Raw genomic sequence first — 24,341 nt, forward strand, 5'->3', positions numbered from 1 at the left:
TTCATGTTTATAAGAAAATTTTCTATAGTTTTCCTATGAGAGTCTGTTAGGTTGGAATAACAATGTACTAAACTGTTCTCTGAAATTGGTCAGCCTTTTGTTCTTACATAATACACTGTAATGAACATATTTATGCACATTTCTTTCATCAACTTTTAAATCACATTCTTAGAAGGAAAACTACAGATTTAAAAAAAAAAGATCCTGATCATGTAATTTGTGTGTGTGTTTATGAATTTGAATGATCTCTTGGCATGGCTGTCAGGGCACCGCCTCTATTCCTGCCACTGTGATACGATCATACTTTTGTGATTTCTTCTATTACTTCAAAAGGGAAGAAGTTATACCACCATACTTTAAAACAATTAATTTATAATTTGATGAAATGCTCAAGTATTAGAAAAAAGTTTTATGGTATATCTTGATTGGTTATGGATTTTGTTCTGCTTATTATGCCTTCTTTTGGGTGGTTGGGGGGCTTCTGTTATTTACAGGTGGATTAATATTCTGCTCCGTATTACTCGTGAGTTAAATTATACTCAATTCCCTATTCCATAGTTACCACCTTCCCTCCTATTTTTGCTAATTTCCTCCTCATTTTTTGTTATGTGTTCTATAAAATTTCCCATCACATTATTATTGCTACTACCTACTGTTTTCTAAATGATTTTAATTGTATTGTAAAATTCTTCTTGCTCTGCTCTAATTTCATACCTCCTATATTTTCTTATCACTCTGAAAATAGTTAATAAATTTTGCTAATACAATCATGCATTTCATGGATGAGTTTAATGTCTATTCATTTTTTTGTTTTATTCTTTTGTATTATAAGACTTTTTGCTTTTTCTCACTTTACTGTTATTTTTGTCATCATTACAGGCTGGGAAGGTCCCATAGCCCAGGTTGGTTTTGGTCAATACTGTTTTCCCCAGCAGCATTAACTGGCATGTAGGAGATGCTCAGTACATAATGCCAAAATAATGAATTTGAGAGAATGCTTTGAATTCCTATTCCAGTTCCTTATTAAATGACAGGATATATGTCCAGAGTTTTGGATAAGCTCCAGTCATTTCTTAAAGTTAATTGGGGTTGAAGTTCAGTTGAGCAGGGTATCATAGGAGTTTGGTTGGTTTGTGATAGTTTGGGAGTTCAGGCCCAAATTGGATTCTGTCTTAGTATTCTTTCCAAGTCTGAGTCCACCAGTATTATCCAGTATTGTGGCTATTTCCCAGTCCTGTTTCAGCTGAGCAGCTGTCAAGAGAAAGTCTGTGCCAAGCCAGAGCTTGGAGATTCTTGGAGGATGTGTTTAGTACCATGCTTAGGTTTCAACATACTTGTTCTAAGAAAAAAGATACTTCCTGAAGCAAGCTTTAACAGTCAAGTTGGCTGCTCTTAATCACATCTAATTAGTACTGGAGATTGGAGAAGGCCTTATTAGAAATTAGAATGTGCTTCATTTCCACAGTTGATTTCAGCTGTGATTATAGGGTTGCCTTCCTTCTTTCTCTTATACATTTCATACTACACCCCCATCCTCCTAATATAGTTATATCATACTTTTAAAAAAGCCTATATATTTTTTTTCATAATTGTGGCTGTGTAAATACTATTTGCTAAGTCAGTATCTATGACTGTGTTTTATTTCTTACAGAACTTTAATTTTACTGGCATTCATGAATTATCTCATTTTTTTATTTGTTTAATTTTTTTACCTAAAGCTTAATTTCTCACATCTTCCAGTGCCTTTGTAAAATCCCTCAGAAATAACTATCTTGGATTCTCTGTCACATTCCTGTCTGGATTTGTTGCCTTCTAGGCCTTCTCCATATCTGTTACTGTGACTTTGCTTCACCATTTTGAGATTCTCTTAGTTTTTCTCCTATATTGGATCCCTTCTTTGCTGGATTCCATGCCATCTTTCTTGGGTTTCTTCCTGATTTTGATGGAATATATATTCTCCAGTAGGTTCCTGAGAAAGGGTGCACAAAGGTTAAATTTTTGGAGACTTAGCCTCATGACTGTCTAAATTCTACTGGTGCTGATCGTATCCCCAAAAGACCAAATCCCTAATGCCATAATCCCAAATGTTGAAATACTGAAAGATCAAAATCTCTAAAAATCAGAATCCCTAAATTCTAAAAATCTCACACATCTGAAATCCTGAAAATCAGAATCATGAAAGATTAAAATCCCAAATGTTGAAATGCTGAAAGCCAACACCTGGGGTAGAAATTAGTGCATATTCGGTTGTATGAAAGATAGTTGCATCATTTTACTTGCATCATATTAGGTGGAACCGATTGCCTTTTTATTGTATTTATTTGGAAATTAAGTATGGTTTAAGGAGATGGTTTATGGGTGCCAAATTGATGAGGGGTGGATTCATGGATTTAATTTTAGGTGTCAACTTGACTGGATTAAGGAATACCTAGAAACTTGTTAAAGCATTATTTTGGGTTTGTCTGTGAGGAGATTAGTATGTGAGTCTGAGTGGACTAGGTGGGGAAGATCTGCCCTCAATGGCGGTGGCCACCATTAAATCTGCTGGGGGCCCAGAGAGAACAAATTGTTGCCTTTCTGAGAGCTGGAACAGACTTTTCTTCTGCTGAATTGAACATCAGAACTCCAGGCTTGTTGGCATTTGGACTCTAGGACATACACCAGCAGCCCCCTGGGTCCTGGGCTTTCAGCCTCAGACTGAGACCTGGTTTGGCTTGGTTCTGAGGTCTTTGGACTGAGCCAAGCTACCAGCATGCCAGGGTCTCCAGCTTGAAAATGACCTGTCCTGGAACTTATCAGCCACTATAATCGCATGAGCCAATTCCCCTAATAAATCATCTCTCATATATCTATGTATATATATATCTTATTGGTTATGTCTCTCAAGAATGCTGTCTGTCGAGAATTATGTCTGTCGAGAATGCTGACTAATACGGATTTGGTATTGAGAAAGCCAAATATCATTCCTTCTTACTGTATTCCTTACAGCACAGTGGAAGAGACCTGTGAAATTGTTCCCTTGCAAAAAGGCTGTGATAAATTAAGTATACCAGGCTACTTAATGGTGAAAGAGAAAAGTTTAAAAGCTAATTATTATTGGTGTTGTGAAGACAGAAAATCACTTAATTGCAATGGCCAAGCAATAACCAGATTTCTAAATGGTCAGCATATACTTGCAAAATATTTAGACCACAACCGCTCTAGTCTAAACACAAGTGAATGTTTTGAAGATCATAGAAGTGAATATGCAGGTGAAAAATATAAGAAAGCTCCCCTGCCAAATTATTCAATCAGGTATGACTTCTGCGCTTTCACATATAGTGCCAATTTGCTATGCTATGTATTTTATCTTTGCATCATTTCCAATACTGCAGGTATAAATTCTGTAAAGGCTTTTAGAGAATTCTAACTCATTTTATGCACTTTTTTTTTTTGCATATTTGACTCCATGAAAGTGCATTATCACGTGACGTAATGTGTAAGCATTGTGCACGTACATAAAAATGTTGAAACTTGCTCAGTAAATGAAGAGATGTCCGTTTTGTTCATCTGTATTTGTGAAAGATAAAATTTCTCAATATCTTGGCTCTTTGGGTGACTCTATTGCAGTTTTTGTGCAAACGGTAGTGACCCATTGCAGTTTTTTAAGGATCTTGTCAGAAGATTCAGGTTGTCTGGTATTTCAGATGACCGCAGTTATGAATCTGGGTGCACCTGATTACCAACCATAGTGATATGTGTTTATCCATTTTGCTTTTTAATCTATTTCTTCATGAATACATTTTCTCTGTTCCTATTATACCCATGCAATGGTTGTTAGTATACCTGAGTATTTATGCTTGCAAAAATATGTTATTAGTGCCTATTTTATTGTGTAAAGGGGCCTATGAACTGTTCCGTTGTGTTTTTATGTTTCTCAAATAAATCTTTTAAAAATGGAAATAAGTGTCTTTTAGAGAACTTTTTACAAATTATTTTTCCAGAATTCTGTTTTTAGGATTTTGTTCTTTTGGGATTGTGATTTTTGGAATTTTAGATTTTAGGGATTTTGATCTTTTGGGATTTCAACATTTGGGATTATGGCATTTGGGATTGTGTCTTTTGGGATTATGTCCTAAACCCAAATTCTCTCACCACTGACTGTCTAGTGATAGCATTTAAAATGGAAAGATAAAATGACTTGATTTTTTTTTCCCTTTATTTTTAACTGCATTTAAAAAAGTAGAGGCTGGGCATGGTGGCTCAACACCTATAATCCTAGCACTTTGGGAAGTTGAGGCTGGTGGATTGCTTGAACTGAGGAGTTTGAGACCATCCTGGTCAATATGGTAAAACATCATTTCTACAGAAAAATACAAAAAAATTATCTGGGTGTGGTGGGGCCTGCCTGTAGTCCCAGCTACTTGGGAGGCTGAGATGGGAGGATCACCTGATCCACCTGAGCCTGGGGAGGTTAAGGCTGCAGTGAGCTCTGATTGTGACACGGCACTCCATCCTGGGTGATAGAGTGACACCCTGTCTCAAAAAAAAAAAATTAAAAAACAGGAAAAAAAATTTAAAACACAGAGAAACCAAAAAAACTAGAAACCACATGCACATGAACCAGAATTTCAAAGTATAAGAGGTTATGGATGGGGAAATGTATCTGTGACATGAGAGAGTCTTTTGGGATGATGGAACTGTTCTGTATCTGACTATATAATGCTGGTTACACCAATTTCTATATGTTTTAATATCCATATAAATGATACTAAAAGAAAAATTTCAGTCTGTATGTATGATAGGTTAAAAGGTGAAAAATTAAAAGAATTTAAAAATACGAAAAGGTATACAGCAAAAAAGTCTCCTTCCCCTCTTCCTTTAGTCTTCTAGCTTTCTTTTCTGGAAGAAACCACTGTTACCAATTTCTTATGTATTCTCCTATGTCATCACTCTTAAACATCTGAACATTTGGGATGAATCTGGCAAAAGAGAAAAGAACTTATAATTTGCTTAGCTATTTTCTGAGGATGCTAGATGACTACTCTTATAATATGTCTAAATATATTATTATTTTTATTTTGTTGAGACAGAGTCTCAATCATCACCCCAGACTGGAGTGCAGTGGTGCAATCTGGGCTCACTGCAACCTCTGCCTCCCAGGTTCAAGTGATTCTCCTGCTTCACCTCCCAAGTAGCTGGGATTACAGGCATGTGCCACCACTGCACCCAGCTAATTTTTGTATTTTTTTGTTTGTTTGTTTGAGACAGAGTTTTGCTCTTGTTGCCCAAGCTGGAGTGCAGTGGTGTGATCTCGGCTCACTGCAACCTCCGCCTCCTGGGTTCAAGCGATTCTCCTGCCTCAGCCTCCCGAGTAGCTGGGATTACAGCTGTGTACCAGCATGCCTCGCCAATTTTTTGTATTTTTAGTAGAAACGGGGTTTCACCATGTTAGCCGGGGTGGTCTCGAACTCCTGATCTCAGGTGATCTGCCCGCCTCGGCCTACCAAAGTGCTGGGATTACAGGCATGAGCCACCGCTCCCGGCCATTAATTTTTGTATTTTTTAGTAGAGATGGGGTTTTGCCATGTTGGCCAGACTGGTTTCGAACTCCTGACCTCAAGTGATCTAGTCGCCTCGGCCTCCCAAAGTGCTGGGATTACAGGCATAAGCCACTGCACCGGGCCAGAATATGTGTAAATATATTATTAATCATACTTAGTACTAATTTATTAAATTACTTCTTTTACAGTTGGCAAACATGAATTGACTGGGCATAAAGTAGCTGTGAAGATACTCAATCGACAGAAGATTCGGAGCCTTGATGTGGTAGGAAAAATCCGCAGAGAAATTCAGAACCTCAAGCTTTTCAGGCATCCTCATATAATTAAACTGTAAGCTCTGTTTATATTAAATATAGTCCAGTCATCTTTTCATCTTTTTTGTTAACCTACTTAATGTGACAAGTGAGAAAAATGACTGACACTTCTTTTTGTTTCCTAAGGGTTTTGAAAAGTTTCTTCCTAGGCTGTGTGTGGTGGCTCACACCCGTAATTCCAGCACTTTGGGAGGCTGAGGCAGGCGGATCACCTGAGGTCAGGAGTTCGAGACCAGCCTGGCCAACATGGTGAAACCCTGTCTCCAGTAAAAATACAAAAATTAGCTGGGCATGGTGGTGGGCGCCTGTAATACCAGCTACTCGGGAGGCTAAGGCAGGAGAATGGCTTGAACCTGGGAGGCGGAGGTTGCAGTGAGCTGAGATCATGCCATTGCACTCCAGCTTCGGCAACAAAAGCGAAATTCTGTCCCCCAAAAAAATAAAAGTTTCTTCCCATTCATGTATTTTTCTAACCCCATTGATGGTCATTTAAGCCTGTGTTCATGTTTTGCCCTTGTGCTTATCAGCTGTTATCTTCTCATTCTTTCCTGTCTCCTGGAAAGATGCCCTTCTGGTAATGTTTGGTGCCCCATTGCTGTAAAACCAACAGTGATCTGCTAGTAAAAACTCTTGACCTCCAAATGCCCGCATGATGTCAGTTAGCCTCACTAATGAGAATGCGGTAGTAGAAAGGGTTTTTCCCCATCCTGCTTATACCTGAACATATAGATAACAACATTTCAGGAATCCAATATTTCAAAAGGGCAGTAATCTTACTGTTGTTTTACAGTTGCCAGTTACAGAGTCTACAAATAACTATTTCCTGCTCAGCTTCTGCTTTGTTATACAGGCAATAACTTAAAGATGCTTAGGTTTTTCTCCTGAACTGGCTGACTCAAACTTGTTTCACTCTTACCTCTTCTCATTTGTTGAGTGCTAGGTTTTAAATACCATCCATACGCTGACCACCCCTAAATGTACATCTCTTGCTTTAAGATCTCTTCTTACACCAGACTTATTTGCTCACTGCTGACTTTACATTTCCATTTGGATGTTCGCAAGACATTTAAAACTCAACCCGGCCCAAAATGAACTCTTTATTACTCTCCCAAACCTGCTCTTCCCACAGTTTTCACCATCTTGGCTAACAGCCAATGACCCAGGGCTAAAACTTAGGAACCATTTTTAACTTCCCTGTTTCTTTCACTTTCTACCATGCATTTCATTTCTTCCTTCACAATCAAGCTAGGATTTGATTGCTTCTCAGTTCCTTTATTGCTGTCAACCTGGTCTCAGCCACCATCTGTCTCGTGAAATCCTGAAGTAACGTCCTGTGGCTGCCTTTACTGTTGACAGTTAATTCTTCACATTGCTGCCATAGTTTTACTTTTAATAGGCCAGATCACATGACTGCTTAAAACGTATGATAGCTTTTCATCTTCCTCGGAGTAAAAGCCAAAGCCTTATCATGGCTTGTAAAATTCTGTGTCTTCTGGCCTGCAGTTAACACCTTTGACTCTACATCCTATTTCTCTCTTAATATTCCTCGAACATGCCAAGCAGGCTTCTACTTGGGGACCTTTGCAGTTGCTATTCCCTCTCCCAGTTTCACTTTCCTCCTAGATAATTACATAATTTGTTCCCATTCTTCTTTTAGGCTCAGCTCAAATGTTACTTTATTAGAGGCTTTCCTTTAGCACTCTGTATACAAAGATTCCCCTTCATTTGCTTTATTTTTCTTCATAGCATGTTCCACCACCTGAGATATTGCTTATTTATTTAGTGTCTGTTTCCTGGTTCCTGGAACATGAACTCCATGAGAGCAGAGAATTTTTGTTTCCTGCAGTTTTCCTAGCTCCTAGCCTAGTACCTGGTATACTATAGGTGCTTAGTAAATATTTATTGAATGAATGAATATACGTGTTTTAATATTTGTAGACAATGTTTTCTCTCACCAGGTACCAGGTCATCAGTACACCATCTGATATTTTCATGGTGATGGAATATGTCTCAGGAGGAGAGCTATTTGATTATATCTGTAAGAATGGAAGGGTAAGCTGTTCTGCTTTAATTCTGTATGTATTTTGTAACTCCCCTTTATCCTTTACTAGCATCAAAATGTCAGCAACCAATTTTAAGAGGTCTATTTAATAACCAGTTCCCTTAGTCATATATTTGTTTAGAATCAAACTATGTAGAACTAGAAAGGATCTTAAAGATTATCTCCTTAGCCTGTTTATACAGATGTGGATACTGAGCCTCATGGTTTATATGATTGCTCACAGTAACGTGATTTGTTAATGACGGAATTGGCTTGAGCCCCCAGAACTCATAATCCTCAGACTTATGCTTCCAGGGTATACAGATACTTTGAATATGTATCTTAATGTAATTAATCGTTACAAAATATATTATTACTTAAAGATCTAGGCCTTGCTAGTCAATTCTAGCCACATTTAAATTGCATTCATTTTTTGGTTTCAGAAATCTGATGTACCTGGAGTAGTAAAAACAGGCTCCACGAAGGAGGTAGGAATTAGATATAAAGAATTTAGAGCTAGAAGGAACTTTGTAGGACATTTTGAACACTACCTTAAGTTACAGATACAAAAACTCAACACTGCCCTCTGCCCATACTTTTTCTCATACCCAGGTTATGTGGTATGCAAAAGCCCCTTTGTGGGAGAGCTGTAGCTAGCCCTGAAGAGAAAGCTTTTCTCTCAATCTTAAGTTATTTACATTACTCATTCATTTGTTCTATATGGCACGTCTATTTACTTTTATCAAAATCAAACTTATTAACCAAGTTAATTTTGATTTTACTATTTCTTAACATGATTCATTTCCATTTCAGGTACTCCCCTTTACTCCTGCTTCTCCTTACCAAAAAAAAAAAAAAGTTCTGCCTGGAGAAATGGGAAACAGGCACAATTGATATATATTTTTCTTATCTTTTCTGTTGTTGTTTATTTCTTGGTTTTACCTTGCGGGTATTTCTTCAGTTTTACCAGTTGAATATTAAAATTTCAGCACCTGTATTTTCTATTTCAAAAGTTTCTTATTTTCTGAAATTTTCATTTCTTTAGTCTGCTGTTATTTGCCTCACAGATATAATAACCCAGTCTGAGGATGGCATTTAAAAAAAAGTTTTCCTCTGTTCCGTCTTGTTCTGTACCTTCTGTGCTCTCTGCATTCATTTTATTCATTTTATTAATTTTTGTCTTTGATGCATGGCCCTTCTTCAGATATTTGGTGATTCTTGGCTGTCCACTAAATATTTAAGAATAGGGTATTAAATGCCAGGCTCATGTGGGTAGGACTTACTGATTGCTGGGTTTTCTCATAGCTTGAATAGGTAGGGACTTGTCTATTTTATTACTGTATACCAAATGCTAATAATAACAAATATGTTTTCTTAGATCAGATATTTGCTCCAGAAGAAACCTTCCCATTTCCTTAAAGGCCTTAGCTTAGCTGCCAGTGCTCCAGGAACTGAGTGGGGAAAAGAGATGCAAGTCTCACTAGTTAGTATGTTGACTTTGTCTTAGCCCCCATGTTTTCCTTAGGATGCCTTATCCCTGCCTTGGTGTCCTTGAGAGCAGAGCTGGTTCAGCCTTACTAGAGTAAATTATAGGTCTTATTCCCCAATATGGGTGAGTTTAAAAGCTTCTTACTTCAAGCACTTGTCCTGTTTTCAGCTCATCTCTCACTTCTACCTTGAGCAGTTCCCTGTGTTTCCAATTTCTAAGGCTTCCCAGACTTTGCGTGCAGATGTTTATTTTTTACTGGTTTCTACCCCTATAGGCTTAGGTTTCAGCTTTCTCTTGTAGGCTTAGTCTTTATTACTGTTTATCTGTTGTCGTCCTTGGTGACTCCTCTTGATTACTGCTGTCTCTTTTGTTCTTTTTGTCTTTATATGCCTGTTTTATTGCTGATGTCATTTTAGTGATGTTTCAAGAGTTGGAGACAAAAGATTTAATCTGTTATGTTTAATTGGAAATGTATTTTGACTTTTCTAACCTTCCTTTATAGACACCCCTTTCTCCATCCTTTGTAATTGTACTTGTTACTAATACAGTATAATTTTCATTTTTGTAGCCTGTCTAGTTATTTTACTTTTTATATTTTGTTTAATCAAGTTTTTTCCTATTTTTTCATATTTGAACAGATACTCTTTTTTTCCCCATGAACCTACAAATCTAGAAATAAAAGTATTAGAATGCTAAAGGATTAGTATTTTTCTAGAGGAACGGTATCTTATAATAGTTTCTTCTTTCAAAATAAATTACTGATTTGTATTTTCTCCCATATTATCCATGCCCTTTAAGGTGTAAGTCTGGTTTTAGAATGCTAATTTGTGACCTGTGTTAGAGAATTGCATATTGGAGTCCTTCGCCTAGAGGATTAATAGCTTATTTATTAAATATGACTTCTTGGGAGCAGGCATGTCCAAGTAATGGCTGTCACTTATGTTGAAAAAAGTGGTAAGAATATATGGATACATAGAGAAGTTTAAAAAAAATACTTCGGGCCGCATGCAGTGGCACATGTCTGTAATCTCAGCACTTTGGGATGCTGAAGCGGTAGATTGCCTGAGCTCAGGAGTTCGAGACCAGCCTGGGCAACATGGCAAAGTCCTGTCTCTATCAGAAATACAAAAATTAGTGGGCGTGGTGGCATGTGCCTGTGGTCCCAACTACTTAGGAGGCTGGGGTGGGAGGATTGCGGGAGCCCAGGGAAGCCGAGGCTGCAGTGAGCCATGATGGCACCACTGCACTCCAGCCTGGATGACAGAACGAGACTGGGTCTCAAAATATAGATAAATTTAAAACCCCGCTCCCCAAAAAAAACAAAAATGAAAAGGTAGTTGCTATGTAAGATTTTTTTTTAGCAAGCATATTAAAGATAAAATGCTATGATATTTTATTAAATGAATTAAGGTGTTTCTTGTTAAAATGTCTTCTATTTTAGGACATATAGCAACATAGTTGCTTGCTGGTTTATGAATAGTGCTTTACTATTACTTCCTCATGGTCTAAAATAGTATCCCTCACCCCACTATCACTCACTGCACCTATATTTTGCTTTATTTTTCTTCAAAACAGTATCACTCCTTCAGACTATATTTATTAGTCTATTTTCATCAACTAGATTAGCCTTTGTTTTATTCATTGCTGTGTAATGAGTGTCTAAAGCAATGTATAGCACGTTGAAGGTATTCAGTAAATATTTGTTAAAAGAATGAAAGATTAAACATTTGCCACTTATAAAAGGAGATATGCCACATTTCAAGTAGATATTGAAATTATTTGAAATAACTCATGAGATATAGAAGAAGGCAAGCTGTTACAATGTAGTCATATGCAAATGATAATATTAGAAACTTGAGTTACTGATTTGGGTTCCAAGACCATCTTAGCATTTCTGTTTTGTGCTGCAGGTATCTCCTCCTCATGTCAAAAGTATCTCATAAGTGAAGTTCATTTGGAAGATTTTCATGTATTTTGACAATTTAAAATACTTTGAAAGACACACCTTTAAAAAGCCTCTCTACTTTTCTTAGCTGGATGAAAAAGAAAGTCGGCGTCTGTTCCAACAGATCCTTTCTGGTGTGGATTATTGTCACAGGCATATGGTGGTCCATAGAGATTTGAAACCTGAAAATGTCCTGCTTGATGCACACATGAATGCAAAGATAGCTGATTTTGGTAAGGATAATTTTATAGTTTCTTAACGTTCATTTCCAATGTTCTTATAGTTTCAATGAACCTACCTAGAATTCTTCAGATAACTGTAAAAGATTACATAAAGTAATAGACTGAGTATATCAAAGTATTCTGTTTTGTCTATGAACATACAAAAAGAAGAAAAGCTAAGAAATCATCTTTTCTTAGCTTTAAATGTCTTTATTACTATTATTTTATAGAGGCAGGGTTTCGCTTTGTCGCCCAGGCTGGAGGGCAGCGACGTGATCATAGCTCACTGCATTCCCAAACTACTGGCCCAGGTGACCCTCCTGCCTCAGCCTCCTGAGTAGCTGGGACTGCAGGCGTGCACTACCATGCCAGGCTAAGTTTTGTCTTTTTGTAGAGACGAGTTCTCACTATGTTGTCTAGGCTGCTCTTGAACTCCTGGCCTCAAGTGATCTTCCTACCACAGCTTCCCAAAGTATTGGGATTACAGGTGTGCACCACTGCATCTGGCTCTTTAAATATCTTTAAAATTAAATTTTAAACAACTTAAGTTGGTAGTATTAGAGAGACTATTTGAAAAGAGTATTATTTGTGAAAGAGAAGGTAGCAGCTTTATTTCCAATATGTTCAAAAGAATCAAGTATGGAGAAGAAGGAAAGTGAGTGGGATGGAATTATTTAAAACCTTAAAAACCAGAAGTGAACTATGTGAATTTAATTATTTAAAATTATTTAAAACAATTTTTTAATTAAAAAAATTTATTTAAAAATTTAAAAATGTTTTAAATGATAGTAAATTATAATTTGTTTAAAGAACATTTTGATTGTTAAAAATGAATTTATTTTGGCTGGGCGTGGTGGCTTATGCCTGTAATCCCAGCATTTTGGGAGGCCGAGGCGGGCGGATCACCTGAGGTCAGGAGTTCGAGACCAGCCTGGCCAACATGGTGAAAACCCATCTCTACTAAAAATACAAAATTAGCCGGGCACGGTGGTGCATGCCTATAGTCCCCACTACCCTGGAGGCTGAGGCAGGAGAATTGCTGGAACCCAGGAGGTGGAGGTTGTAGTGAGTTGACATCGCCTGTCCGGCCTGGGCGACAGAGTGAGACACGGTCTCAAAAAAAAAAAAAAAAAAAAGAATTTATTTTTTCTGTATTTCCTATATAAATTGCCATTGACCTTACTAAACCTAAGAGAAAAAGGAATCTCTTCAATTCTTTTCTTTAGGTTGGTTTTAGTTCAAATCAGATAACTTTTTTTTTGTTTGTTTTTTGTTTTGAGACAGAGTTTCACTCTGTCACCTAGGCTGGAGTGCAGTGGTACGATCTCGGCTCACTGCAACCTCTGCCTTCCAGGCTCAAGTAATTCTCCCACCTTGGCCTCCCAAGTAGCTGGGACCACAGATGCGGGCCACCACGCGCAGCTATGTTTTTTTTAATTTTTGGTAGAGATGGGGAATCACTATGTTGGCCAGGCCGGACTCGAACTCCTGAGCTGAAGTGATCCGCCTGTCTTGGCCTCGCAAAGTGTTGGGATTACAGGCGTGAGCCACCATGTCTGGCCCAGAGAACATTCTTATAAAAATTTTCCTCAGTTTTGACTACATCTATGTATCTATATCTATAACTATATCTATTTAAATGTTCAGAGATTAACTGGAAAATGCCAACCAAACCTGAGCTGGTTGTTTTGGGGTTTTTTTTTTTTTTTAAATAGTAATTGGCTAAATTATTTGAATTTCTTATTCCTCAGTTGATTATTTTTATAGGGTGCATTTTTGAGGGAGCAACAGTTTCTTTTTGGAGTAAAACTGTGAGGGAACTTTGAAATTCAAAATTACTGTTTTTTTTTTTTTTTTTTTTTAAAGAATCAGAACAGGCTTAATAGGAACTTTGAATTTTAATCCTTCTATTCATCTGTTATAGATTATTTTCCCTAGTGATTTCTGTATTAATAAAACTTAAACATGGCAAGTTTTTTCTAATAAGCAAAATAACCAACAGCTTAATATATTTGTATTAAACTCTAACAGTGCACTAACTTTAAATGTTGAAATAGATTACACATTTTAGGGCATAATGGCAGAATATTTGGCTACAATAGACGATAGGATTTTGTTGAAGCAAATGACAAAATGATGATTTATCATTTTAATGCAAACTCAATTTTATTGTTTAATGGGATTTTAATTTTTGTCTTTGGGAAATCTTTTGAGTAGCTGATTTTGTGCACTTTCAGGTCTTTCAAACATGATGTCAGATGGTGAATTTTTAAGAACAAGTTGTGGCTCACCCAACTATGCTGCACCAGAAGTAATTTCAGGAAGGTAGTATTTGATACCCTGCCTCCCTCAATACATTTGAAATTGTCTTTTTCTCCTAGATTTTGTTAGTCTATAGTGTCATATTTAATTCTAATGAAAGGAAAGAAAGATAAGGCTTATTCTTAACCACATTTATACGTGAATGAGGGTTAAGGACTACAAGTCAACATTATATTAAAGTTGTTAGAAGAGAGTACATTAATTTTTTTCCCAGGTGGAAGAAATGGAAAGTTTAAAACTAGGGTGTTTAAAAAGTAGGTAAGACACTGGAAACTTGAATAATACAGAAATATCTAGTAGTTAGAAAAGGATTACTATTTACTTAGAGGAAAAATTAAACATGTAATGTGTAGCTTTAATTTTTTACATAGATGGCATTTTGTAGTACCTTTATGTTTCATGATAAAATGTCTTGGGGAACTGGGCTGAAGTAATCTTTAGACTTCATTTATGTTGAATCTTTGTTCTTTAAACCTTTTAGAGACTGCAATATTATAAGAATTTTAACCTCTCAATTTACTAACTACCAGCATTGAGAACATGAAGATATTTGTACAGTGTCGCTTTTTGAATAGTTTGGAAAACAGGAGAATTTAATATTTTTAAGAATAACTCTTTGCTTCACTATACTACTGAAATTGAAAACAGAAGCTGAAGTTTGCTAGTTTTTATAATGAACTTTTAATAACTTTTCACCCAAACCATGCTTATTTGTGTGAATGTTTTGCATCTTGATTAACTCAATGCAGAAATACTGTAGTATTTTCTATTTTTATAAGCTTGTTGGCCTAGACTGCTCAAAGAAATGAGATTTGTGTAAAAATATGGCTGTGAGTAAGGCAGGAGTACCTAATTTTAGATTTGTCAAGTTTCATCTTTTTTTAAATATTAATGTCAAAAATTATTAAAAAATTTTTTTAAAAAATTGTGTTGTCTATCTTAATTCTTTTAGGAATAAAACAATTCAGGACATGGAGACTGTGGAAAGTTGTTATTTAAATAAATAAAAAGAAATGTTGTAACTGCATATATGCAATGGGCTATTACTGAAATTTAATTTTTCTAGTTTGGATAAAGTCTTTCTTCAAGCTCTTGGTGTATGAGAACTTTTACTTTCAAAATAATATTTATTAATCAGTTCAGCAGTACATAAATTTAAAGAAATCCTTTTCCTGAATCTAGGCTTTGAATGGGTGATCTAACTAGTCTGCAGCTAGTTAAGGCACTTGACTACAATGCACTGCAAACGGGATTTAAAAACTCTGTGAACCAATTTGCCTGGCTTTCTTTCACAGCCTCAGGATCCTTTCACCTTGGTGTAAGGGGTCTTGTGTTATTGGGATTGTGGGCTCAGAGTCCATTACTAAAGAACATTCTCAGTTGATGAAATATCACTTAATCTCTCCTCTGTAACAAAAACCAATGGTTTTAAATTGAATAGTGATATGTTTGTTCAAGATTTGGCCCTATTGTCAGATCCCATCAGGGCCATAGTAAATAGTAGAACAGAATTTTAGCCATGGTGTGTAACTTACAAAACTTCTTGACTTTTGTTTTCAAAGATAATACTGATGGAATTAACTTTATGTGTAACATGTAGTAGTGGCTACAAAAACCATATTCTGCTTAATAATTCTTTATGAAATATCCATATTTGAAGTTTTTGATGAACCGAATCTTAGGTTAAAATGATTCTTTAATCCAATTGTTATTTCCTGTTACAGATTGTATGCAGGCCCAGAGGTAGATATATGGAGCAGTGGGGTTATTCTCTATGCTTTATTATGTGGAACCCTTCCATTTGATGATGACCATGTGCCAACTCTTTTTAAGAAGATATGTGATGGGATCTTCTATACCCCTCAATATTTAAATCCTTCTGTGATTAGCCTTTTGAAACATATGCTGCAGGTGGATCCCATGAAGAGGGCCACAATCAAAGATATCAGGTAATAAAGCAGTTTGGAAGTTATCAGATCTGATAGTATCCATGATAAAAGTTATGTGAAAAAAAAAAGTTGCAGAACAGAATATACAGTGTAATCCTGTTTTTATGTGAAAAAAATAGAGTGTATGGACACATTTATTTTATTTTGTTATTAGAAATACATAGTAAACTGGTTACCTTAGGGAAGTAAGATTAGTAAGAGGGAGGGCTTTCACTTTTTACTTACACATCTTTGTTTTGAAATTTTTACAGTGAACATCATATTACCTTTTAAATTAACAAAAAAGCTAATGAAAGACTGGTGCTGTGGCTCACACCTGTAATTCCAGCACTTTGGGAGGCTAAGGAAAGAGGATCATGTGAGCTCAGGAGTTTGAGACCAGCCTGGGTAACATAGCGAGGCCCCATATATATGTATATCTTTTATTTTTATTTATTTTTTTTGAGACAAGGTTTTGCTCTGTCACCCAGCCTGGAGTGCAGTGGTGTGATCATAGCTCACTGTAGCCAGTAACTCATGGGTCAAGTGATCCTCCCACTTTAGCCTCCCTAGTAGTTGAGACTACAGGCATCCACCATCATACCTGGCTGTTTTTTGTTATTATTGTTTTGCTTTTTGTTTTTGTTTGTAGTGACAGGGTCTTGCTATTTTTGCCCAGGCTGGTCTTGAACTCCTGGCCTCAAGTGATCCTTGTGCCTTTCCCTCCCAGTGTTGGGATTACAGGTGTGAGCCAGTATACCTGGTGTTAGGATTAATACTTTTCAGTAGTAAATTTGTGGGTGGCTATTTTATTTCTTATCTCATGAATTATTGTATTTTTTTTCTTTTTTTAATCCCAAGGAATGAGATTTAATTGACATGTTTTTCCTGGTAGTATACATTGAATTACATGCAAAATTCCTGTTTTGTAGGTAAAAGTCAGTATAACCAGTTTCATCTGGTTCAACCTAATAGTTTAAATTAGACAAAAATGATGATGACAAATTTTCTTCTCAAATTTGAGTGAGCCATTTCTGATGAAGACTTAAACAATTTTATTGCAAGCCTTGTTTCTTTTTTTTCTCCCCCTGTGGAAATTTTGGTCTCTTTTGGTCTTCTAATGGCTAGACTGCACATTTATCTGAGAAGGAAGAAAGAAATCAGATATGGATCTATGAATAGTAAATACGAAAGCATTAGTATAATGAAGAAGAAGGAAAGATTATATGTGGAACTTGAAGCTTGATTACTTTCCACTTACTACACATGTTTTAGACTAGCTAAAAAAGAGACCATGAATGGCACGGCATGATTTTATCACCAATGGGAAAGGACAAATCATTCTCTAAAATTTATATTTTAAGATATCTAGGTAAGAAATGTTTTTGCTTGTATTTTACCTATTTTCTTCCAATTAAAATATAATACATGACAATTGAAAAAACTTAGAAAAACACCAACAATAGAGAAGAGAATAAAAAGTTATCTTTAATCCCATGACCCAGAAGATAACCATTGTTCTTTTCTTGTTTTTTTTTTCCTCTCTGGATTTTATTTAGTTTTAGCAAAGTGACATAGTTCAGGTCAAACATATTCTTAAATATACGAAGTTAGGGAATTAGAATAGGAAATCATTCAGGGCATGGCCTTTCCAGTCACACAGAACTGGGTCATAATCCTGGTTCTGTCACTTACTGTCTTTGTGACCTTGAGCATGTTCCTTGATGTTTTTTTTTAACCTCAATTCCTTCATTTAAAACAAAGAGATATTATCTTCATATAATTGTTTCGATGATGAGGGGAGATAGTGTATATGAAGTGTTTAGCATAAAACTTAGCACATAGTAAGTACTCAATAGTTGTCTACTGTTTTTCTTGTTGTTATATTATTTTGACTTAACATTATATCAAAAGAGTATTATAATGAAGCTACCTAATATATTCTCTAAGCGGGAAATAAGCTGTTCTTTTCATTGTTTGTCGCTGTCATTTGTCCCATAACTTTTTTCCCCCCATTGCTGTATCAATACATTCTCCCTCTTAAAACTGGAGGGAAATTGGAGCATTTCCCTCAACATACACAACGAAGTGCGAGCTAGAAGAGGAAAATTTCAGTGCAGAAAGTGACAATAATACAGTATGAATATAAATATAAATTAAGTCATATTCTAAATTCCCTAAACGGTTACTTTCAGTCTCAGCTCTATTCAAAGTCCTCCTGATCCTGCCATTTTTCTCTCAGGGAACATGAATGGTTTAAACAGGACCTTCCAAAATATCTCTTTCCTGAGGATCCATCATATAGTTCAACCATGATTGATGATGAAGCCTTAAAAGAAGTATGTGAAAAGTTTGAGTGCTCAGAAGAGGAAGTTCTCAGCTGTCTTTATAACAGAAATCACCAGGATCCTTTGGCAGTTGCCTACCATCTCATAATAGATAACAGGAGAATAATGAATGAAGCCAAAGATTTCTATTTGGCGACAAGCCCACCTGATTCTTTTCTTGATGATCATCACCTGACTCGGCCCCATCCTGAAAGAGTACCATTCTTGGTTGCTGAAACACCAAGGGCACGCCATACCCTTGATGAATTAAATCCACAGAAATCCAAACACCAAGGTGTAAGGAGAGCAAAATGGCATTTAGGAATTAGAAGTCAAAGTCGACCAAATGATATTATGGCAGAAGTATGTAGAGCAATCAAACAATTGGATTATGAATGGAAGGTAAGAAAGAAATAACATTTTGATTATTAGCATATTTGGCAAACCCATAGTCTATAAAATGTTTTATAGAAGAATTACTTTTGACTTGGTTTTTGTTATACCATGTGCTAGGTTGTAAACCCATATTATTTGCGTGTACGAAGGAAGAATCCTGTGACAAGCACTTACTCCAAAATGAGTCTACAGTTATACCAAGTGGATAGTAGAACTTATCTACTGGATTTCCGTAGTATTGATGGTATGTACATCACACAAAACAACATAGATTAGACCTTGTTACTAACTTGGTATTTTACGCCTTGATTCTTTTGAGGCTTCTTGACTTGTTCCTAGTAATTCAACTGCAAAGGAATAAAAAATGTGATTTCTTGTGCCTTTGCAATATTAACATTTATGAATCTTATTATTCTTGTAATCTTATAGCATATTGTCCTTTTAAGATTATCATCTTGCAAAATCCTTAAAGCCAGGTGTAGTCTGATCCTAAGGTGATAGTTTTCTGCTGCATTTGTTTTTTTGGTGTAGTTCATTTTGATAAGAGACAGTGTTTTATTTAGAAATAAATATTGACTCTTCTGTAAGCTTTTATTTATTATTAAATAAGTTTTCAGTGAAGAATGAAGTTATGGCAATTCTTCATTGGCCAATTCAATTGCATTAAGCTACGCTGTTGAGTGTAGGTGTGGTGGCTTATGCCTGTAAACAGCCCAGCACTTTGGGAGGCTGAGGTGGGAGGATCGCTTGAGCCCAGGAATTTGAGACCAGCCTTAGCAACATACTGAGACTCTGTCTTTACAAAATATTAAAAAATATATATATAGTATCACCTTTGCTTATGGAAGGTTGCATAGAATTATTAGATGAGGTTCACCTTTGAATTTTTTCTTCTTTATAAACTCAAAGATAGTACACACATAGTAGCAGAAAGACACAGGTTTGAGCCATGATATGTTGGCCAAACCAGTTTGTCTGGTTATCTTTAGGTCCATATAGTATGTATCTGCTAACATATACTAATGCAGTCTGAAATACGGAATGAGTTTTATTTTTCTTGTATTTGGATCAAATTTGCAACCTTAGATTTACTAGTACTGGGGTATACCAATTGAATGCCCATTTTGTTTTTGTATTGTGTTCCCAACCTTAGTTTTTCTTCGATTTTTATTCATTGGAATTGTTGCTCTTTTATGAAATACTAAATGAAATATGAAGGGAAAGTGGAAAGTAAAAAGCACTGAGCTGAGACTTAGGAGAGTTGGGTTCTAGACTTACCTTTTTATTCATTTGTTACCTTGGGCAAGTCACTTCTCTGGGTTTGTTTTCTTATCAATAAAGTGAGGGGCTGGATGAGATGGTTTCCAGTATACCTTGCAAATTTTAAGTGCATCGATTCTATGATTTTAATATAGAGGGATTACTTTTTATTGCTATAGAATAATATTTATTAATCCCTAGATTGTTGGTTTACTGGGCTCTTAACCTTGAATTGCAACTGATGAGTAGCTATACTGTACCCAACTTTGATTAGCTATCTTGAGAATACATACTGTATGTAAAAAAGGTGAATAGTTTAATACAGGCTCATTGACTGTTTTAGAAGGTATTTAGAATAAGCGTGCTCTTGATAGCTGGCCAGCAGCCCCACTTAAAGAAGCAAATTCAATACTGTTACAAAAATTTTTGGGAGAAGGTCATAGACTATAATAAATTGAAATTCTTTTTACCCAGATGAAATTACAGAAGCCAAATCAGGGACTGCTACTCCACAGAGATCGGGATCAGTTAGCAACTATCGATCTTGCCAAAGGAGTGATTCAGATGCTGAGGCTCAAGGAAAATCCTCAGAAGTTTCTCTTACCTCATCTGTGACCTCACTTGACTCTTCTCCTGTTGACCTAACTCCAAGACCTGGAAGTCACACAATAGAATTTTTTGAGATGTGTGCAAATCTAATTAAAATTCTTGCACAATAAACAGGAAACTTTGCTTATTTCTTTTGCAGCAATAAGCATGCATAATAAGTCACAGCCAAATGCTTCCATTTGTAATCAAGTTATACATAATTATAACCGAGGGCTGGCGTTTTGGAATGCAATTTGCACAGGGATTGGAACATGATTTATAGTTAAAAGCCTAATATGCAGAAATGAATTAAGATCATTTTGTTGTTCATTGTGCAGTATGTATATAGCATAATATACACAGTGAATTATAGGTCTCTCAGGCTTACTTGATTTTTGGCTATTTTATATTTAGTGTACACAGGGCTTTGAAATATTAATTTACATAAAGGCCTTCATACATTATTATGTGTTATATATTTGCTTCATAAATTTATTCAATAAATATTTGCCTAGAATTCCCAAGACCTTTATAGGTGATTTTGTTTTCTGGGCTCCTTAACTTCTTAAATAGCTAGTATCTTCCAGCAGTAGTAACAGTCTGGATAACTTCTTCCATATCCCTCCCTCTTTGTTTTTTTGAGACAGTGTCACTTTGTCACCCAGGCTGGAGTGCAATGGTGTGGTCTCGGCTCACTGCAACCTCCGCCTCCCGGGTTCAAGTGATTCTCCCGCCTCAGCTTCCTGAGTAGCTGGAACTACAGGCGCGTGCCACCACACCCGGCTAATTTTTCGTATTTTTAGTATAGACAGGGTTTCACTATGTTGCCCAGGCTGGTCTCGAACTCCTGACCGCGTGATCCACCACCTCAGCTTCCCAAAGTGGTGGGATTACAGGCGTGAGCCACCGCACCCGGCCTCCATATCCCCCTTTTAAAATTCTGTAGTGTATGGTAAGTCATATCAGATATCAGACCTAATTTAAATTTCATTTTAGCTTTACAAGTCCAAAAAACACAGAATTTATATATTCAGATACTCTAGCACTAATTTTAATCTTAAAATATTCCCACGATATTCTGTACACAAAATGTTCTTTTTGTTACAAGAGCTGAGTTGCATATACTGTAGATAAATTATGTTATTTTTGCCAATTTCACAAATTCCTCTGGCCCATCATGTCAGTCATTATTGAGTATATGCAAACATTGCTACTTATTTGATTATGTATCTTTTAAATTGATTCAGTGCATAGAAAACTATCTCTTACCAACTTTAAGTGCTCTGATATGACTTCCCCCCCAAATTTTATTATGAACATTTTTAAAAACAGAAAAATTGAAAAACTGTTTGGTAAGCACATGTATATCTACCATTTAGATTCAGCAGTTGTTAATGTTTTGTCATTTGTTTTCTCTATACCTATATATGTATAGATACAGCTAGTTATGCATATATATGCATATATGTGTTTGTGTGTGTATGTATATATGCTTTTTTCCCCCTGAACCATTTGGATGTTACAGACATACTTATCACCGTGAAAATACTTCAAGTATCTCCTACAGATAATGACATTCTCCTAAAAATCCGTAATACCATTGTAAAAGTAATAATTCCCCAATATCATCTAATCAAGCCATATTTAAATTTCTGAAGTTAACTCCAAATTTCTTTATAGCTGATTATTTCAAACTAGGATCCAATTAAAGTTTACATATGACACTTGGTTATAACTCTTTAGTTGGATATAACATTATTATTATTTTGATAAAATATGGAACAAATCAATTCTATTAATAAGTGGTCACATTTGTTTTGGGCTTAAATTACTTTTTAAAGATACTGGATTTTCCTAAGATTTCTGATTTACATTGATATTTTCTTTTTGTCATTCTTAATTGAATCACACAATAGATGTAAATGAAGATTTAGTCACCTCAGATAAAATTGGTATTGTGTATGATAATATTGTATCATTTATATTTGCCTTATGTTAACTTTAAGAAATTGTTTTTTTGTATTAATCATTTTCCCATTGCAACAGAGCTATATTTTTTCTATTTTAAGAATCATATTTTAGGATTATTTTTGGCAAATACAGTGAGCACTTATGTAACCAGATGATAATGAACTCAAATGTCATGATAGCTTGCATAAATGGTGACTCTAGTAGATTTGACTCAAGCACTTCTAGAATCATGCACTGAATTCAAAAGAAAAATCTTGCTGCTTTTTGTCCAGGGCTTGTTCTATTCAACTTCTAATTTGAAAGCTGTACAAAGTAATCGAAGTTCCATTTAAATATGAGTTCAAAACTGTATTTACTTTTTATGTGGCCCTCTCTTTAGGGGATTCTAATTTTACTTAGGGTCTCTAAATGCAGCGTAATGTTCCTGATGTTAACAGAAGACTGTATTTTTAAAGTTACACATTTGTATATAGAATTAAGTAATGGCGCTACATAAGCTGTTGTGGGGAGCGGGGAAGAAAAGGAGGAACCAATTAAATAGGACCTTCTAAAAATTGTTAATTTTGTAAACTGCTTCTCTTATAAGTTATTGTGATTCATTTTAGTTACTGTGTTTTATTTTGAAAATATTTAAATATTGCACTTCTATAAATAGAATGATAAATGCACAGACAATTGCAGTAAATTCTTTTTTAAGCTAGGATATTTGAAATGACAACCTTTGGTTAAGTGTGTCAAGGTTGCAACAGAATTTTCACAATTTTTTTGTTGTTTGCAAATTGTTACTAATATTGAAGAGGTAAGGGAGGCAATGCAAATGATTTTTAATCTTTTTTTATTATCTTTTCAGCAGTTTATATTTTTTGTGACTTTATGCAACCATATTTTTACTTTGTCTTGACAACTGAAAGATGTATAAGGTTTTTTGCCAGAAATGTACTGTATACATAGTTTTAAATATAACAGATTTTACTGATATGTAAAAATTTTTCCATTAAAATAAATGATTTCTCACTGAGAGGAACTTTTCTACCAGGTTGGGGCATATGGGAGCTTAATATATCATATCTAATTTAAAATAATTTCACTGAAATAAACTCCATTGCTTTTACCTAATTTTTTTCTTGAGATGCTTTTGTAGTTTTTCAGAGTTTTAGATGATTTTATACAAAATCCTCTGCCTAGCACTGCTCTTTTTGATGTTGTAGTGACACCATTCACATTGAATTAATGCTTGGTAGCCTGGGGCTAGATGTGGAACTCCATGCATCTGTGTTCTGACTGGCACCTTTGGAATGAAAGAAAAGTGTGTGCTGTCCAAATTTTTTCCCCTTAATTCTTTCCCTCATCTTCTCACCCATAGTAGAAATTTTATTTCCATTGTGAGTTCTGACAAGAATGAAATTCCACATAGAACATAACTGTAAATTGTTGGTAGGTAGAAGTTAATATTTGTGGTTCATGTGTATTTTGACCAGAGTATATTTAAGTATATAATTTCAACTTCCTTGATTTAGAAATATGATATAATAAAGAAAAACTCCATTTATCATCTGTTACGATGTACTTATGTTTTTTAACCTCTGGGAAAACTCAGTGGAAAAAAAAAAAGCTAAGTATCTGTGCACCTTTCTTTCTAACAATGTACCGGCCAGGTGCGGTGGCTCACACCTGTAATCCTAGCCCTCTGGGAGGCTGAGGTGGGTGGATCACCTGAGGTCAGGAGTTCAAGACCAGCCTGCCAACATGGTGAAACCCCGTCTCTACTAAAAACACAAAAATTAGCCAGGCGTGGTGGCAGGCACCTGTAGTCCCACCTACTTGGGATGCTGAGGCACGAGAATCGCTTGAGCCTGGGAGGTGGAGGTTGCAATGAGCTGAGAACATGCCACTGAACTACCAGTCTGGGCGACAGAGCGAGACTCTGTCTCAAAAAAAACCCCACCAAAACAACAACAAAAAAAGTACCTAGAAATATAAAATATAGTGCCTGACC

At 35.8% G+C, this 24,341-nt stretch overlaps 1 protein-coding gene and 1 long non-coding RNA gene across 7 annotated transcripts in view; one reads left to right on the forward strand and one right to left on the reverse strand.

The window, feature by feature from the left end:
• PRKAA1 (protein kinase AMP-activated catalytic subunit alpha 1) overlaps window positions 1-23,461 on the forward strand; it is a 39,342-nt gene extending 15,881 nt beyond the window's left edge. Inside the window, exons 1-10 of one of the 5 annotated variants that reach the window (XM_055367492.2) lie at window positions 2,994-3,294; window positions 5,732-5,873; window positions 7,816-7,909; window positions 8,342-8,386; window positions 11,421-11,565; window positions 13,791-13,878; window positions 15,600-15,824; window positions 18,046-18,532; window positions 18,644-18,770; window positions 20,261-23,461. In XM_055367492.2, the coding sequence (XP_055223467.1) occupies window positions 3,246-3,294; window positions 5,732-5,873; window positions 7,816-7,909; window positions 8,342-8,386; window positions 11,421-11,565; window positions 13,791-13,878; window positions 15,600-15,824; window positions 18,046-18,532; window positions 18,644-18,770; window positions 20,261-20,505 (1,647 nt within the window). In that variant the 5' untranslated portion in view covers window positions 2,994-3,245 and the 3' untranslated portion in view covers window positions 20,506-23,461. The other 4 variants (XM_004058912.5, XM_055367493.2, XM_004058911.5 and 1 more) reach the window with 4 other exon arrangements.
• Window positions 1-24,341, reverse strand: part of LOC109023897 (uncharacterized) — a 34,234-nt gene that overhangs the window by 6,937 nt on the left and 2,956 nt on the right. For both annotated transcript variants that reach the window (XR_008673185.2, XR_008673186.2), the window contains exons 2-4: window positions 20,391-20,440; window positions 18,817-18,873; window positions 1,713-1,969 (exon numbers count right to left, since the gene is read on the reverse strand). This is a non-coding gene — a long non-coding RNA (uncharacterized lncRNA). The remainder of the gene's footprint in view (window positions 1-1,712; window positions 1,970-18,816; window positions 18,874-20,390; window positions 20,441-24,341) is intronic.

Source organism: Gorilla gorilla, chromosome 19, assembly GCF_029281585.2.
Source record: "Gorilla gorilla gorilla isolate KB3781 chromosome 19, NHGRI_mGorGor1-v2.1_pri, whole genome shotgun sequence".
Lineage (NCBI taxonomy): Eukaryota > Metazoa > Chordata > Mammalia > Primates > Hominidae > Gorilla > Gorilla gorilla.